This window comes from Dendrobium catenatum, unplaced genomic scaffold, assembly GCF_001605985.2.
Source record: "Dendrobium catenatum unplaced genomic scaffold, ASM160598v2 fragScaff_scaffold_1626, whole genome shotgun sequence".
In the NCBI taxonomy this organism is placed as follows: Eukaryota; Viridiplantae; Streptophyta; class Magnoliopsida; order Asparagales; family Orchidaceae; genus Dendrobium; species Dendrobium catenatum.
In genome coordinates, this window is record NW_021320088.1 from 379,856 (window position 1) to 396,587 (window position 16,732).

Sequence of the window (16,732 nt, forward strand, 5' to 3'; positions counted from 1 at the left end):
CAGTGGGGCTACCCACAATTTCATTTCCACTCAAGTCGTCGACCAATTGTGAGTGAAATTTGTGGATACCGATTGTTATGGAGTGATGATGGGTATAGGGAAGGTAGAGAAAGGCCAGGGAATCTGTAAAGGAGTGGTGTTGACCATCCAGGAGATTCAAGTAAGGGAAGACTTTCTCCCACTAGAGTTAGGAAGCACTGATGTTATCCTGGAGATGAAGTGGTAGCAAACATTGGGGGAAACCAAGAAATATTGGGGAGCACTCACGATGGAATTAATGGTGGATGGGAGAAAGGTGGTTATAAGGGGAGATGTAGGATTATCCAAGGCCATGACATCACTTAAGACCATGGTTAGGGACATACAAGAGATGGGGGAAAATTATCTTGTGGGACTACACAAGCTGGATGCGATCAGGATGGAGGGAGAGGATGTTTCGCTTTCAGGGCAACCCTTAATTCAACAAGTTGGTAGGGATTTTCAGCCACTTCAAGGATAGCCACCTCCACGGGAACACGAGCAATCTCCACCATGAGGACAAGGTGGATCTTCGGGAGGGGAGTATTGTTAGATCAGTCCAGTGGACCGATCCAGCCGATCCACGTGGAACCGGCCTAGACGCAAAACAGCAGAGCCTTTCCGCCTGCGATGGATGCCGCGCGACCCGCAAGCCTTGCGGGAGCCGAATAGGAAGGTTTTTTGGGGGAAGTAAGAGGGAAATTTGAATGTAAGGATTGTTTAGGGATTTCCTTTTGATTTGTATGCATTAAATAGTTTGTTTTCCTAGGATTAGGGCATCTTGAATTTGGCTGAAATTTGAGATCTCTTAGATTTAGGCTTTCTTTGGGCTCTAGTAGTGTCTAGAGATTTGGGAGAGATCGATCCTCCTCTTGAATAGAGGATCAATTGTATCTTGTTATTTTCCGTTTTCCTTTCATCAAAAAATACAAATTATCTACTGTTTTCGTGGTTTTGTGTGGACTTTTGTGAAGGATTCTCGTTGTTTTCCGAAGATTGATAGGAAATACTTGAGATCTACAAGTGTTTCCTATTACAATCAGTCCAGAAATAGCTCCCAAACAGCCAGCATTTATTCCAAAACAACACCCAAAAAGGCCACACAAAAAACAGGGAAAAGCAGCCACGAGACAGCCAGCCAGGGGAGGAACCGAAGGGGCACAAAGGGAGACGGAACCAGCACCCAGCAAAGGAGAAAAAGCAGCCACGGGAAACAGCAAAGGAAGAAACCGAGGAGACACAAAGAAGGTGAAAAGGCAAGAATCCAACACATAATGAGCTAACATAAAGATTACATTTTCATATTAATGAGCTAAACTTTAGCTCTAGCAATAATGAGCTAGAACTAAATAGCTCACTAGAATTTAGCTCAAAACCAAAACAGCCAAGGCCCAACCCGAGAGGCAACCAGCAGCCCAAAGACCAAAAGAACTCAAGTTATTTTGACCCCCCCCCCTTTGCTTATATCAATTCTCCTCCGGTTGAAAATACTCATCTCTGAATGGGTTGTCTTCAAAATTTTGGAAATCTGGCATTTTAGATTGTTGAATTAAAACGTCATACTTTTGTTTAATGGCTTCCTTTTCTTGTTCAAATTCTGCTAGAAGTGAACGCTTCTTAGGCTCGTATCTCTCGGCACATAATTGCAGTTGTTCTTGAATCTTGAGAAGTTTGATCTGTATCGGGTCTGAAGAACTTTCTTGTGGCGAGATTCATTGACTTTTAGGAATAGATTCTTCAAGTTCATTAGGCTTACTTTCTTGACTGCATTTCACTTAAAGTTTATCCATCTTGACTTAAAATAAAGGAAGACCCAACAAAAACTTAGATTCACTCGACACCACTGACTCACACGACACTCAAACAACAACCAAAACTCACACAATAACCAAGACTTACACAACTATAAATTCACATGACACTCACATTCATGACACCAAGACACACACGACAACCCGCTTTGATATCAAATTGATGCATGCAAAAATATAAGGAGACCCTAATTTTTGCAAGCATGTTACAAAACTTCGTAGGCTATAAGAAAATACACAAAAAATTTAAAAATACGACAAATTATAACTTATACAACAAACAACAAACTTTATAAACTTTTCAATAAAACATGACGCTTACAAACTTTGACATAAAATTAAATACCTAAACTTGCATTCCATCTCTCGAGAAGAAAGATACAGGTGGGGTGGACACTTGTGGAGAGAAGAACGAGATAAGAAGTCCGAGACGAAGGGAGAACAAGCTCGCAAGTTTTCCTAGAGGAGAAGAGAAGCACAGAACAAGCTCACAAGCTTTTCAAAGGAAGAAGAAAAAATTCTCAGGTTTTTGACTCCAAAAATCTCATCATAACACACCTCTTTTTGAATACAAAACATCTAATATTTATAGGAGAAAAAGGGGCAGCCAAACAGCCACGAAAAGAGAGTCCAAAGGACAACTTCAGCCACCCAAAATAGGTAACCAGCAATCAGTCCAGAAACAACTCCCAAACAGCCAGCATTTATTCCAAAACAGCGCCCAAAAAGGCCACACATAAAACAGGGAAAAACAGCCATGGGACAGCCAACCAGGGGAGGAACCGAAGGGGCACAAAGGGGACCAGAACCAGGACCCATCAAAGGAGAAAAAGCAACCACGAGAAGAAACCGAGGAGACACAAAGAAGGGGAAAAGGCAAGGATCCAATTCCACATAATGAGCTAACATAAAGAATACCTTTTCATATTAATGAGCTAAAATTAGCTCAATCAATAATGAGCTAGAACTAAGTAGCTCCCAAGAAAATAGCTCAAAACCAAAGCAGCCAAGGCCAAACCCGAGAGGCAACCAGCAGCCCAAAGACTAAAAGAACTTAAGTTATTTGACCCCCCCCCCCCCCCCCCGCCGCCGCGTTTGCCTACATCATAGAGTTTGCCAAGAGCTTGCAGCCTTTTGTTAGGAGCCAGGTTTAGATTAGAATTTTTGAAGCAATTGTTTCTATTTTGTGTTTTGATTAGCTTTTTAGAAGTTTGAGTTTTAGTGTAAGTTGTACAACGTCGCTTAATGTGAATATTTTTCATAATTGCATTTTTTAATTTTAATTTAATTGCAATAATTAATTATATGAATTAATTAAATTAATTTTTAATTGAAATTAAGTTTTAATTTAAAATCAATTTCTCAGCTCATTAATATTTAACTTGGAATTAGATTTGATATTATATGTTGCCTTTACTTAATATCATATCTTATGTTGCTTTATCATGTTAATATTTTCATTGTAATTCAATTTCATACATCTTTTTACTTGCTACTTTATTATAGCATAATTTGTTAATTTATATGTACATCAAATTGTTGCTTTATAATATATTAGAATGTTAATATGCCATTATGTAATATATTATTTAATTATAATGCTAATAATTCACTTCTTGCCTTCATTTTCACCATGTAATTTTTAAATTAAAATATTTTTTCCATGAGCCTTATGACTCACCTCACAAACTACAATTCGCGTATAGGAATATTTCGGCGGTGGTAGGAGCTAATTAAGAAAGCTTTAATATGATATTTCGCCTATTCGGCTTCCTTTACCAATTCAGTTTCAAAATAAAACTGAAATTGTCGCCCAGAGCTCTCGTTCTCCTACCCTAGTTCGCCTCGTTTCATCGCACATCCTCTGCTGCTAACAAGTTTTGCGAAGGTCTTAGCTCTCCTTGACTCCTTCTGGCTTCTTCATCTGGCCAGCTGTAAAACCCCTCAGATTCTCCATTTTTTAGTGCAGTTAGTCCATACGAACTGACTTTAGTACGGGGCGAACTGAAGATAATTGTGAAGAATCTGTATGGTTTGTCTGGACGAACCTGTACTAGCCCGGACGAATCGTCGGGATGAAATTTGTCCATAGACCAAGTCGTCCATGGACGAATACATTTCGTCTGGACGAGATTTGTCCATAGGGCAAATCGTCCCGGGACGAATGGAAATCGTCCGGGACGATCCTGTTTGATAAGTATCGGATTTGAGATATTTTGGATCATTTTCAAGAGAGAGAAAAAGATGGAGAGAGAAAGAGAAGGAAAGAGAAGAGGAAGACTTGATTTAGGAGACCGCGGAGTGCTTTTCGTCCGTCGCTGTTGTTGGAAGATTTGTTCGCCTCGCAGTAAGGAATCCGAATCCTATTTCTGATTTCAAAGATTTCGAGTTTTGGTATTTCTCTGCTCAGTTTTGTGTTTCTGTTACCGAAAAACGTTCATATCTTTGTATTGACGAAATTTTTACCGCGTAACTTTTGGTATGTTAGTGAACTGATGTTTTTGTACGATTTGAGTATTTTCTGGAAAGTTTTCACCGGATACTTTGAATTCTGTGGGATTTTTATCGAATAGAAAATTATCCGGATGTTGAAAAATATTGATTCAGTACAAGTAAAGTCTTGAAACATTGTTTTACGCGATTTCTAGTAATTTGGTAATTTTCTGGATTTGTGCATTTTACAACGACTTCTGTCTACTATACAATATTTTAAGGAGTTTTCTAAATTTAGCCAAATCATGTTTTACGGTTACAATGCATTGATGAGATAATGATGAATGTTGTTATATGATTGAAGCTGTTGTTATATTATTGTGATATTGTGATACTACTGTGTACTGTGTGTGTGAAAGACAAGTAAAGACTGGTTGAATCGTTGGTTGGAGACTGATTGACCTGTACAAGATGGTGGGACGACGGGCTTTCCTTTAAATATGGTTTGGTGTTATCCTCTACTGATCACGTGATTACTGAAGGGAGTTATAAGGAGATGATTACTGTGCCGACGGGCAAAGAGTGACGACTCTTTTTTACTGAGCCAACAAATACAAGATACAAGATATTAATACAAGACTGAAAAACACCTTAATAGCCAGTGCTTTTACTTGCTCTGTATGACTACTGTACTGAATTGCATGTTTAGCAGTATTGTTACTGCTACTGTACGGATTTATTGATACTGACGGATTTATCGTTACTGTACTGTACGGATTTAGTTACTGCACGGATTTACTGTTAATGCATGATTTCACTGTTATACCATTACTGTTCATGTCACTGGATTGTACTGATACTGATACAGGCACTAATACTACTGATTCACTGTATATACATTATGCACGTGATATACTGTGTAAGTGACATATGATTCACTGAACATGTGATATAAATTACTGGATTTCATGTGATTCACTGAGCACGTGATATTGGATAATTGAATTACAAGTGTACGTTTTGATATGATTCTACGGCATTGATTGATTTCGACTATTTTAAATAATGTTATGATTTTATTTCATTGATGTGATTGATACTACCGAGATGAAGATTTCTTTAACGATTTAACTATTTACGGAATTGACTAGTGTTATGGATAGTGACAACTACTGTAGAGATTTGACATACGTACTGATTCATTGAGCTTTACGGACTTTTATACTGTTTACTGATTCTTCTATTGCAAATTGAGAATTTTACTGTTTCTGTATTGATATTGTTTACGCATTGACTACCGTTTATGTACTGATTACTGTTTATGCATTGATTTCTGATTCTACGTTGATTCAAATGATCATGTGTAAGTGACTGCAATGATTTGACTGATTGACATGCATATTGTTTCCGTATCGTGCTTTGATTTCAGTTGTAGGTTTTGGTGACCTGCTGGGCTTTTTGAAGCTCATTATATGTGGTTAATATTTTCAAGTTGATTAGGAATCTTCAGGAGATTGAGGTTGATTAGGAATCTTCAGGTTTTTGTCCTTTTGTTATAGTGATTCTTTTTATACTCAGGACAGGATAGATTACGTATGATTGATGTGTAGATCCTGAGTATTGTAAATGTACTTTTAGGAATGAATAGAAATGTTTACATGATGTTTTGAATTGTAGATTTTTTGTTAGACTGTTTGTTACTGGTTGATGATTATAGATAGCTCTGGTAGAAGATTGATTTAAAGGATTGACTGAATAATTCTTTTCAAGTTAGATCTTGAGGCGTCACACCGGCGGCACAGGCACAGCACTACAGGTAAGAAATCTATACCTTTGTCTTTGTCTTTGTCTTAGGGAAAAAATATTCATATTAATATCATTAATTAAGAATTAATACCTTTGTCTTTGTCTTTATCATATTAAAAAATATTCTATACCTATGCAGACTTTTTCCCTAAGCAAAAAATTCTAGAGCTGCACAGCCGCACAGGTAAGCTCTCTCTTTTTTTTTTCTATACTGTCTTTTGGTTATAGATTTTTTCCCCAAGTAAAGAAATTATTTACTATTGTATACTCATTAGAGTTCAATATTACTGTTTACTGATTCAGATAAAAAAAAAATCATTCCTTGAACTTGTTTGATCTAAAATCTCAAGTCTCAATATTATGTTAAAATTTATTGTAGTTTACTGTTTTATGTTTTCTTATTTCAATACCCAATGTAGTTTATTGTTTACTTGTTTAGGATAACAAAAAAAAATTTAGGAATCTGAATTTGTTTGATATATTATTTTCTTATTTTAATACCTATTGTAGTTGACTGTTTACTCTTTTAGGAAAAAAAATATTTGTTTGCTGCTTTGTTCTTAATTTTTTATATTTTGTTTGTAATTTTTATGTTTTATGTAGTTCGCAAATCTAAACTTGCACAAAGATTATGGAGAAATATTTTAAGAAATCATCACAATCTTGCGTATCAACACCAATAGAGAATTCAGAAAATAAGGCTGATGAGCAAAACAAAAAAAGAATTAGAGCAGATAGTGAATCATCAAAAAACATGGTAATACATTTAGAGAATCTTCACAAAAGCTAATACTGAATTACTTTTGTGTATTGCTTGTTTGAATCCATCAAATTTATTCTGTGCATTCAACAAAGAAAAATTAATTAAAATGGCAAACTTATATCCGAGTGATTTCACTCCCAATTTGATGATTTTTGACAATCAGCTGGAAACTTACATTATGGATATGCAATTTGATGTAAAATTTTCATCGTTAAAAGATAGAGAAAGTTTTGCTGAAAAAATGATTCAGAGCAGGAAGAAAATGTTATATCCCCTTGATTTTAGGCTTTTGAAGTTGGCATTAGTATTACATGTTGCAATAGCAGGAGTTGAAAGAGCATTTTCTTCAATGGTTATCATAAAAAATTGACTACGCAATCGAATTGGAGATCAGCGGATGAAAGATACTTTAATCGCTTATATTGAAAAAGAAATTTTATATTGTATTGACAATAATATTATTATTCAGTTATTTCAAAACATGAAAAATAGAAGGTATAAATCGTAAGTGTACTTTATTTTATATTTAGTAGTTTATTTTTATATAAAAATTTTTAAAACTGCCTATGCCGGTCCCAAGCCTGGATGAAAAAAGTTAGTGAAATTTTTAATAAAATAATTTAGCCCCCCCCCCCCAATAAATTTTCTGGCTCTGCCACTGGTTTTAGCAAATGTTCCATAAATATGGAATGCATGTGAGGTTGGCTGGCAGTCCAAGGCATCAAAACTACTCTCAGGTTGATTCATTGCTATGTTTTTGCAGGTTCAGATTTTGTGTTATTGTGAAGTAACATTGTCCAACACCAAAATATCCTAATCAATGAGAAGGGCAACCATGTTCCCTTTACAGATGTGATCGCAATGAAACTTTTCATCCCAATAATGGTATAAGCCTTTGTCACATCAATAGCAAGCACAACGGGAGTTAACTTTTTTATTGGCATTGAGGAGCAGATAGGTATTGATTTCTATGGTGTTCACAATAAGCAGGTTAGTTAGCTTAGCAATGGTGACACAATGGGATTTGTTGGTGGTTGGGAAAGTCTACCTTTACAGTTTTATCTTCAATGAATTGGACGAGTTCAATTGACTGGTGCAAGTAATATTGGCTAACAGACAGAAGCTAAATTCTTTTTTGGATATTATATTTTAAACCGGATTCAAAATAACTTTGTGGAATATGTTCATCAAAGCAGTTAACAACTCAAAGTGAAGTTGATAGTTAGCAGCTGTGGGTGTTTGAACTATTTTATCAAGTTCACCTTGAAGCTCACTGTAATTCAATGGCCCAAAACAAACGTGGATTGCAGTGAGGAAATCTAACTTAAAAGTAAGGTTTTTAGTTTTGGATAACCATAAATACCTATGTTGCACTGATACACCTATTTATGAAGGCATGTTGTATCTGATACAACGATACACAGATACGCCTCCGATATGGCACCGATACGTGTTGGATACGGCAAAGCCGTATCCAATTAAAATACTATTTAATTTCAAAAGGACACGCGTATCCGATATGCGTGATTATTGAAAAACAAAAAAAATCTGAAAAAAAAAAGACGCGTCATATTTACTTCCGCAGCTGCGAGCGAGGTTCTCTCATTTCCGAGATGGATTTGAGTCTTTTGATGATATGGGAATATTAGAAATTGTCAATCTTTCACTTGTTGAGCCTGAATTAGAAGCTATGATATTTATTGAAGATGATATAGAAGTTCAAAGACAAACCACTGAAGAAGCTAATCATATCATTCCTTCTATTGAATAATTGAAACTTCATGTGCTAGAAAATTCATGTTTATGTTTTTGTTGTTGTACTAGATATTTAATGCTAACTTTTATTTTGATATTATAAGCTACAAGGCTAAAAATGATGTTGCTTTCTCTGTTTTTGTACTTTTAAATATTATGTTTCGATTGTTTTCTTAATTTTTATGTATGATTTATAATTATAATGTGGTGTACGCACTGCACACGTATCCTGTATTTTTAAGAATTGACATGTCTCGTATCCATGTCGCCGTATTCGTATCGATGCAACAAAGATAAATAATATTCCTTAGGTGGCCTGTCCATTTGGAATGATGTTAAGGTGATTGTATTGCCACCAGAGAGTCGCTAAAACCCATAACAGTATTCAATTTTCTGAATCCTAATTTTGAAGTTTCCAATATGTTTAAATGTGCATTGTTTTGAAGGGTTAACCATCCATAAACCCCCATCAAGCCAATTTTGAATTAGACGATTGACAAATCTGATTGTGATGGATCATTAATGAAAGACATATGTTCCCTATTTGACTTCAAACATGGTAAGGAAAAGTTGAATTTCTCTTAGGGTTTTGTTGATTAAGGACAGTTATTCATTAGAGGTATTCAGGCACTAAGACACCTTGACAGTGGATCAAGTTCTTTCGTCCATAACTTCAGAGTTTTGGAAGGCATCAACTACTATATGTGCCATGGTTGGAGCGAGGAACAGGGGTGGGATGTTAAATATAATAGCATCAAATGTTGCAAATAAGTGGTAGGTTGAAAAAATCGGCAACTCTTAATAAAGAACTATTCAGAAAAATAGAAAAACATGGTGAGAGAGAAGAAACATAAAGAGCAGGGAATAAAATGATATTTTTCATTACCTCCAAATCAGCAAAAATTTTCCTGATATACTCATAATTCTCTATAATTGCAAATCAAAGTTAACTCTACTGCAACTTACTGTCCCATAAATATAACAAAACAAAACAGCCCACTCAATGGTATCAAGACACCTAAGCTATCAATAACAACTCGTATAAATTTAGGAATACGCATTTATTAATCACACCCCATACACCCACTATTATCCTCCATTCCGGTGGTAGTCTTTAAGCCATGCATGTTCTTTGCATTCCCACAATTCATACACTCAAGTTGATGTCATTGGGGGCTCGTTGGTGGCAATGTTCATATAATACTAGCACACCATTATAACTATCTCATATAGCCTACACTACAAGTATTGGTGAAATAATACTCTTCATAGCATACCATTAAATTTTCACACTTCGTTTAATCAAATTTGAAGTAGTAAGCATTCAACTAGCCTCTTCAAAAATAAAAAAATGATTTTCTAATCAAAGAATAATTGATAATCATATAAAAAAAGTGATTAACATGCATACCACTGAATTATTACATATTTATATGTCTAACATTTAAATCTTTATTTTAGCTCATATAACACATTAATCTTTAAATTACATAAAAATATCACTAATTTTATGTATCCAAAGTGAAATACACCTTTTATGAATTAAGATGTGAATTATCTACTAAGGTGTTAGATAAATAAATGTAAAAACTTTAAGTATTAGGCATATAAATATATAAGAATTTTGAGGTATGTATGTAAACCCTGTAAAACATCTATATTATTGCCAATTATCAACCATGGTAGTATTTAAAGTTTTTGGTAGCATACTACTAATAAGAGTAATGTTTTACCCACTCAAATTCTAGCGTGTTATGTGTTGACTAATATTAACTTTTTTTAGTAGATAAAATATCACTCTACAAATAAAAGCTCTGAAACATAACCAGTATAACCAATGAGTAGGTTGAGTGGTATGGCCTTCGATGTGTCTAAAGCTTGAATCCTACGCATTAAAAATAAATTCAAACACAAATAAATGCATAGTATATCAGCTACAAAATTTAAGAAACAAAAAATGTACCACTGATCCCGAGCTTTTAGAAAATGTAAATGGCAAATCGCTCAAAAGGACAGCACGCTGCATTTGTTGTTCGAATCTTGCACACTCTTCTTTGTGATCATTCCAATGCATCTTCTGCCGAGTGTGAAACAAGAGAGTTAACGAACAAAAAAATGTTTCAAGAAAACAAATATCCCATACTTGATATCAAATCATATTGAAGTGGCACGGGAAAAACACTAACACTATAAATAACAATTAGGAAGATTCGAGGATCAATTTCAGGCATCGAATAGGAAATTAAAGATAGTAAAAAGTGAAAAACCGAAGCTCCGAGAATCAATTTCAATTGTTGGTTCAACAATACAAGGCGGCATGAAGTGTAAAACCCTAGTACTGAAAAGGATGCAGAGAAAACGGTGACCTGGTGAGTTAACGAACAGTATGCGACGGCCCCGCAGTTGCCGCAGCGCCTCTTAGGCGGGCCGGGGACGCAAGAGTCAGCACTTCCCTTCGCGGCACACTCCATGGCTTTCTTTTGTATGGGGCCGATATTTAGAAAAATCTGTTAAAGGGAAATTTAAGATTAAATTTAGCGTAAACGTAATTTATAGATGACTTGTAGCCGGTTTGGTACGACGGCTAGGCTGCAGAGGTACGCGACTCGAGGTTGTTTGTGGCTGTTCTTTGTACCGGAGGTGTAAAAAATTTCAGGTTGGCCTTTTGTTTTTGGCGATCAAAATATCTTATTTCTATGCTGAGCTCCGCAATTCTGTCAAAGGAAAAGAAAAATATGTTAATATCCTTCCTTTCTCTCGTTGGTATCCCCTGAAATTTTCTCAGTAATTCTTCTACTGATCTAAGGCTTCCAACACATCCCTAATTTATAATTGGGAAGGTAAAATTTTCGAAAGCCCCTTTTGAAGTCTGCACCCTCTTGTTATCCTGTCCTAAAACTTTTTTCTTCATTCTTGAAACTCTAGGCCGGCATAAGCTTCAACACATTCTCTTTTTCCGCCATTTCAAGCTTACTATTGCTCATTCAGCCATATATCATCTATTGCTCATGAGTGATGATTTTGTTCTTTGAAGTCTAATTACATAATTATGTTATGTTTAATATTATAATATAAATACATTATTACTTCATATTGATATAATTCCTATACTACAAATATTATATTTATATGCATATATAGTTACTACATTTTAATGTACATTTGTTAATATTTTTTCGCTTACTTTAATCACTCAAATTTTGCTAAGGTTTATAAATCTTCAATATTAATACTAACAAATGCTAATGTAAACAGGCTATATAATGGGTAAACCAAAGGACGGGGGAGCGTTTGCAACATGGGAGCGCGATGTTAAAATATTTTTTTATGATTTATGTTTGAAGTTGATTGAACTAGGAAATTGTCCAACATGCATTTTAATCAAGAGAATTGGAAAATTTTAATGAAATGTTTTCAAGAGAAAACGGGTAGAGAGTATGACAAATGCACAACTTTCAAAATAAATATGATAAACTAAAAAATGATTGAAACTTATGGAAGGAGTTAAAGTGAGGCACAACTAAATTGGGTTGGGATTATAGAAGAAAGACTATTGATGAACCAGGTGAATGGTGGAAAAAAATTTACATGTGACCAATGAATTATTATATATTTATATATTTATTTAGTTCAGACTTAATTTTTTGTAGTTTCTAACATATACAATTAACTATGCCTTATAGGTCATTCTAAATGCCAAAAATTTAGATATTGCGGCATAGATCCTGAACTAGAGGATATGTTTGACATAATGTTCATGAGAGTTGCTGCTGGTGCTCATGTTTGGGCTCCCAACCAAGTTGTCGAACATCATGATTTTGGGGGAGATTCTGAACTATTAGACAAAGTTGATAATTCTTTTGAAGTTCTTTTACAAAAAAATAGACAACCTTACTAATTGCAACAACTCACAATGTCAATCAATTTCAACTTCTACAATTCGTAAAGAAAAAAAAATGAATCCGGTTTCCTACGAAACCAAATAACTCAACTTGTAAGTGCATGCATAAATATTAGAGCAGTGTCAAATGTATTGCAATCAACAAGCTATCCTCCATTACTATCCGATGCAATTAAAGTATTTGATCAAATCAATGAAGTATTTGAAGATATACCAACTTACTCGTACTCAACAAAGTTGCTCGAGGATCCTATCAAGCGAGAAGTGTTAATGTTAATGTTGTCTGAGTGAAGAATTCACTCTCTTCATTAATGCTATGAAAATCAGGATACATAGTTTCTCAATTTCACATTTACTCTTATTAAGTTGTTTAATGTATTTTCCTACTTCATCGGAATAACTTCTTCCTACTAGTATGAAAAATTATATAAACTTTCAAATTTAAAAATTGTATAGCTATGTCATTAGTAATAGCCCAATAGCTTCAATTTTTGCATTGTCTATGTCATCAGAAGATCACATGGAAGCTCCAAATCTGAATTTACTATTATATACAGATCCCTGTATAATTAGCTTTAATTTGTTTCATTCAATTTATTTAACTGGTGTGTTGCATTTCCACATTAGGGTCTAAATTATTTTTTATTTAGTAAATATGTTGAAATTTTCTTCTTTGTTGCTTGGGTTTATATATAGTAAATTTTTTGCATCTATTCCAAAATCCACAACGTATAATCCTTTGAATTTTGCACATGAGATTGATTTTCTGCTTCTGCAGAATGATGATCCATAAGGATAGAAACTTGCAAGGTTTTATTTATGAATTGGGTTATGTTCATTATCTTGATAGCTTTTGGCTGAGGCTATTAGTATTTATTTTTAATATGTATTTTATTTCATTGATGGTCTTTGTTGTTTCAACCATATTTCTTCTGCACGAGTGAATTTACTCTTTAGTTTCATTTTTTATATGGCTGACTTTAGCCTTATAAGTGCTTCTTGTGATCAGATCAACAACAATCTGACCACTTCAAGAAATTGAGCATAAGTCATTTGATGTGATTTTGACCGAATTTCTAGACTAGTTTTATTCAAGAGAAAATTTTAAGGCTAAGCATGATTATAATTTGTATTAAGAGCTTAAGCATATTTAAATAATTAAAATAGTCAAAATTGTCCATTTAAGGGGCGGGCGACTTATGCTGACTAGGATTAGCTGAGTTAGCTGCCTGTTATGCTGAGCGAGCAGAAGATGGTAAAATGGTGATAATAGTAAGTCACCCGTTAAACAGGAGACTTACCCCTGCCATTTAAAAAAAAAATTAATTTATTTCTGATTAGTGTTTACCATTTAAAAAAAATTCAACAAGTTATGCAAAATTATCACATAAGTAGTAGTTGGTCATAGCAGGAGTTTAACAAATGTTTAAGTTACGTACGTCAACCATATAATTGATCAAATACACATACAATCACTTTTACTACGACAAACAAATGAAATACTAGTTTCTACGACCCTTATTGGGCAAGTGGCTCTGTTGTGACCAACTGAATGACAAGCTCCACAAACTCCGTTACTCCATGGTCATGACTCGTCCATTGTATTGTGATACCGATTAGTCCTCGAACGACCTGATCGTCTGCTGTAGTTTGGGGGGAGAAGTGGGAACAAACCAACACTGGGATCATGTTGATGCCATTCATTCTTATTGGGGATATGGTGAAATTATGTATAATAAGTTAACTTGTAATTGCTGATCGTGTAGTATGGAGAAACATAATCTAAATGTGTTTGTCTTAATATTGCTACACAACATATCACATGTGCACATGGTATGTGAAACAACAAAGATTTCCTACAAGTACACTTGCATCTCCTTCTATCAAGTAAGTCGACAAGATAAGATCTGGATGACATGTCAAAAACTTAAAATTCATGCATGTTAAGCCTGATTGGTTATGGCATATATCTTGCCTCCTCTTCAACCCTTCTAAGTGTTGTTTGTACTTGTGGAGCAAAGAAATAATATTTTTTTACTCTCCTCAGATGTAATGAAATCTAACCGCCTCATGAATATTTTGACAACGTTATTGTATATGGCACTACAGGAAAACCCGCTATTACCGGCGGATATAATCCGCCGGTAACATGTGAAATCCGACGGAATTCTGGGTTTCCGTCGCACTTTCCGGCAGAATTTCGTCCGCCGGTTTGGTTCGCGTCGTAAAAGGACTACCGACGTAAAAAAATCCGATGGAAACATTTCTGGCGGATTTCCGATGCAATTTCCACTGGAAAAATATTTCCGTCGAAATTTTAATACGCCAGAATTCAAAAAAATTTCAATGTGTAATGCGGACCTGCCTTCCCGCCTGCCGCGTGAACCGCCGCCCGACCCGCCTGCCGAGTGAATCGACCCACCCCCGGCTGCCGCGTGAACCGATCCGCCTGAACACCCGACCTGCCTTCCCGCTTCCCGCTTCGACGGTAATCGCGTGTTTTCCCATAGTGTGGCTATGATCAAGGCTTGAACTGGCAAACCTCGAGCTCTCTTCAATACACCATTAAAAGACTATGTCGCATTCGTTGTCATACTAGCGTGTGTTAAGGACCATTGGGTCACATCTCAACCTTCCAGCCATTGGTAGATATCTTGCTTGTTTTTCTTTATATCTTCCATACATATGTGATAAACTCGTGGCTCATCAGTATTGCCTACTGTATACATTTTTTAACACATAAATTCTACATCACTTATCCCCATCTAACGTATTTCTTTCTTGAAATTCTCTCATAGATGCCGTATGCAGTGTCAATGAGCTACATTAGGGAAAATTTCCCTACAACCTCTAACTAAACCTACATGTCTGTCTTAGATTATACATAGAATTTGCCTATTTATCACACCCAGTAGTAGCTCACTTAGTTTCCGAAGAAACCATATCCAGGATTCAGTACACTCTGACTCAACAATAGTGAATGCAAGAGAAAAAAACCCATTATTAGCATCCAATCCAATCGCAGTTAATAATGTACCTTGATATTTACCGAGAAGGAATGCACCATCAAGACTAAGAACTGGCCGACAATACATCCATCCAGTAACAGAAGGACCAAATTGAAAATAACTAGTTGCACCAAAAGGGGGGTGAATTGGATGATTAAGAACTTCTTTGATGAAAAGAAATATCTTTTTATGACTTTATGTGGAAGAGAATTTCATTCACAATAAAAATATAGATAATCAATTTCATCCACACAATTAATCACAATAAAAATAAATGCGGAAATAAAGTGCAGAAAAAATAAAGGAAAGAACACATCAATTTATAGTGGTTCGGTCAAACCATGACCTATGTCCAATCCCCGGAGGCACCCTCCGAGTATTAAACTAAACATTTAGTGATTCTCCTTTAGCCCCCACAGCTAGGCGGAGAAGCCCTTACACAATCACTTCCACCTTCCCTGGTGCGGCGAAGGAGCCGGGTCCTTTGACACCAACGAGATCTTCTTCTTCCCAAAACTTCCTTCAAGACAAACCTTGAATCTGATGGTACTGAGGTGCAAACTCGCCGGAGCAACCGTGTGAAATCTCCTTCACACTCCCTTGAAACCCCCTCCAAGGTTCTTCTCCCTCTCTCAAACTCCACCCTTTCCTCTCTCCCTTTCAAGTCTTCTCTTCAAGTTCTCTCCAAAAGAATGAAGACACAATGGATGCCAAAGACTCTTACAAAGTCTTATGAGAGTGCTTAAATAGAGGGCTCAAAAACCCTAAAAAAACTCAATTCGGCCATCAAATATCATACCGTACGATTGCAATATTGTCCAGTACGATGTGCAGAAATTGACCTGTTAGTAATGTACGATGTCCAATTAGTACTGTACGAACAGTTCAATACACGGGCGGTTCGCCAAAATTGTCTCTGTTTATCATCCAGTACGATCCAGTTCGTACATTATGATCAACACATCAAAATTAAGCCGTTTTGATTGAACATTCAGCGGATTAAGTTAGGCAATATTTTAAACATCGTACAGTACGATCATGATCGTCCAGTATGATTAGAACAACTTTCAAATTCAAATCTTTGCCTAATTTAATGGACGGCGAGCTTTCTAATTATAACATATCGTACGATACGATGTGGTGATCGTACAGTACGATTAGTTATATTCAAAATTAATTTTTTCAGGAAAAATAAATATTTTAATTTATTTCTGTTACACCAGATCGTACAGTACGA

At 35.5% G+C, this 16,732-nt stretch overlaps 1 protein-coding gene across 1 annotated transcript in view; it reads right to left on the minus strand.

Moving 5' to 3' along the window:
• The window catches only part of LOC110114770 (zinc finger MYND domain-containing protein 15-like), a 30,613-nt gene extending 19,059 nt beyond the window's left edge, over positions 1–11,554 (minus strand). The window contains exons 1-2 of the mRNA XM_020848110.2: positions 10,953–11,554; positions 10,550–10,663 (exon numbers count right to left, since the gene is read on the minus strand). Of these exons, the coding sequence (XP_020703769.1) occupies positions 10,550–10,663; positions 10,953–11,057 (219 nt within the window). The 5' untranslated portion in view covers positions 11,058–11,554. The remainder of the gene's footprint in view (positions 1–10,549; positions 10,664–10,952) is intronic.
• Positions 11,555–16,732: the final 5,178 nt, after the last annotated feature.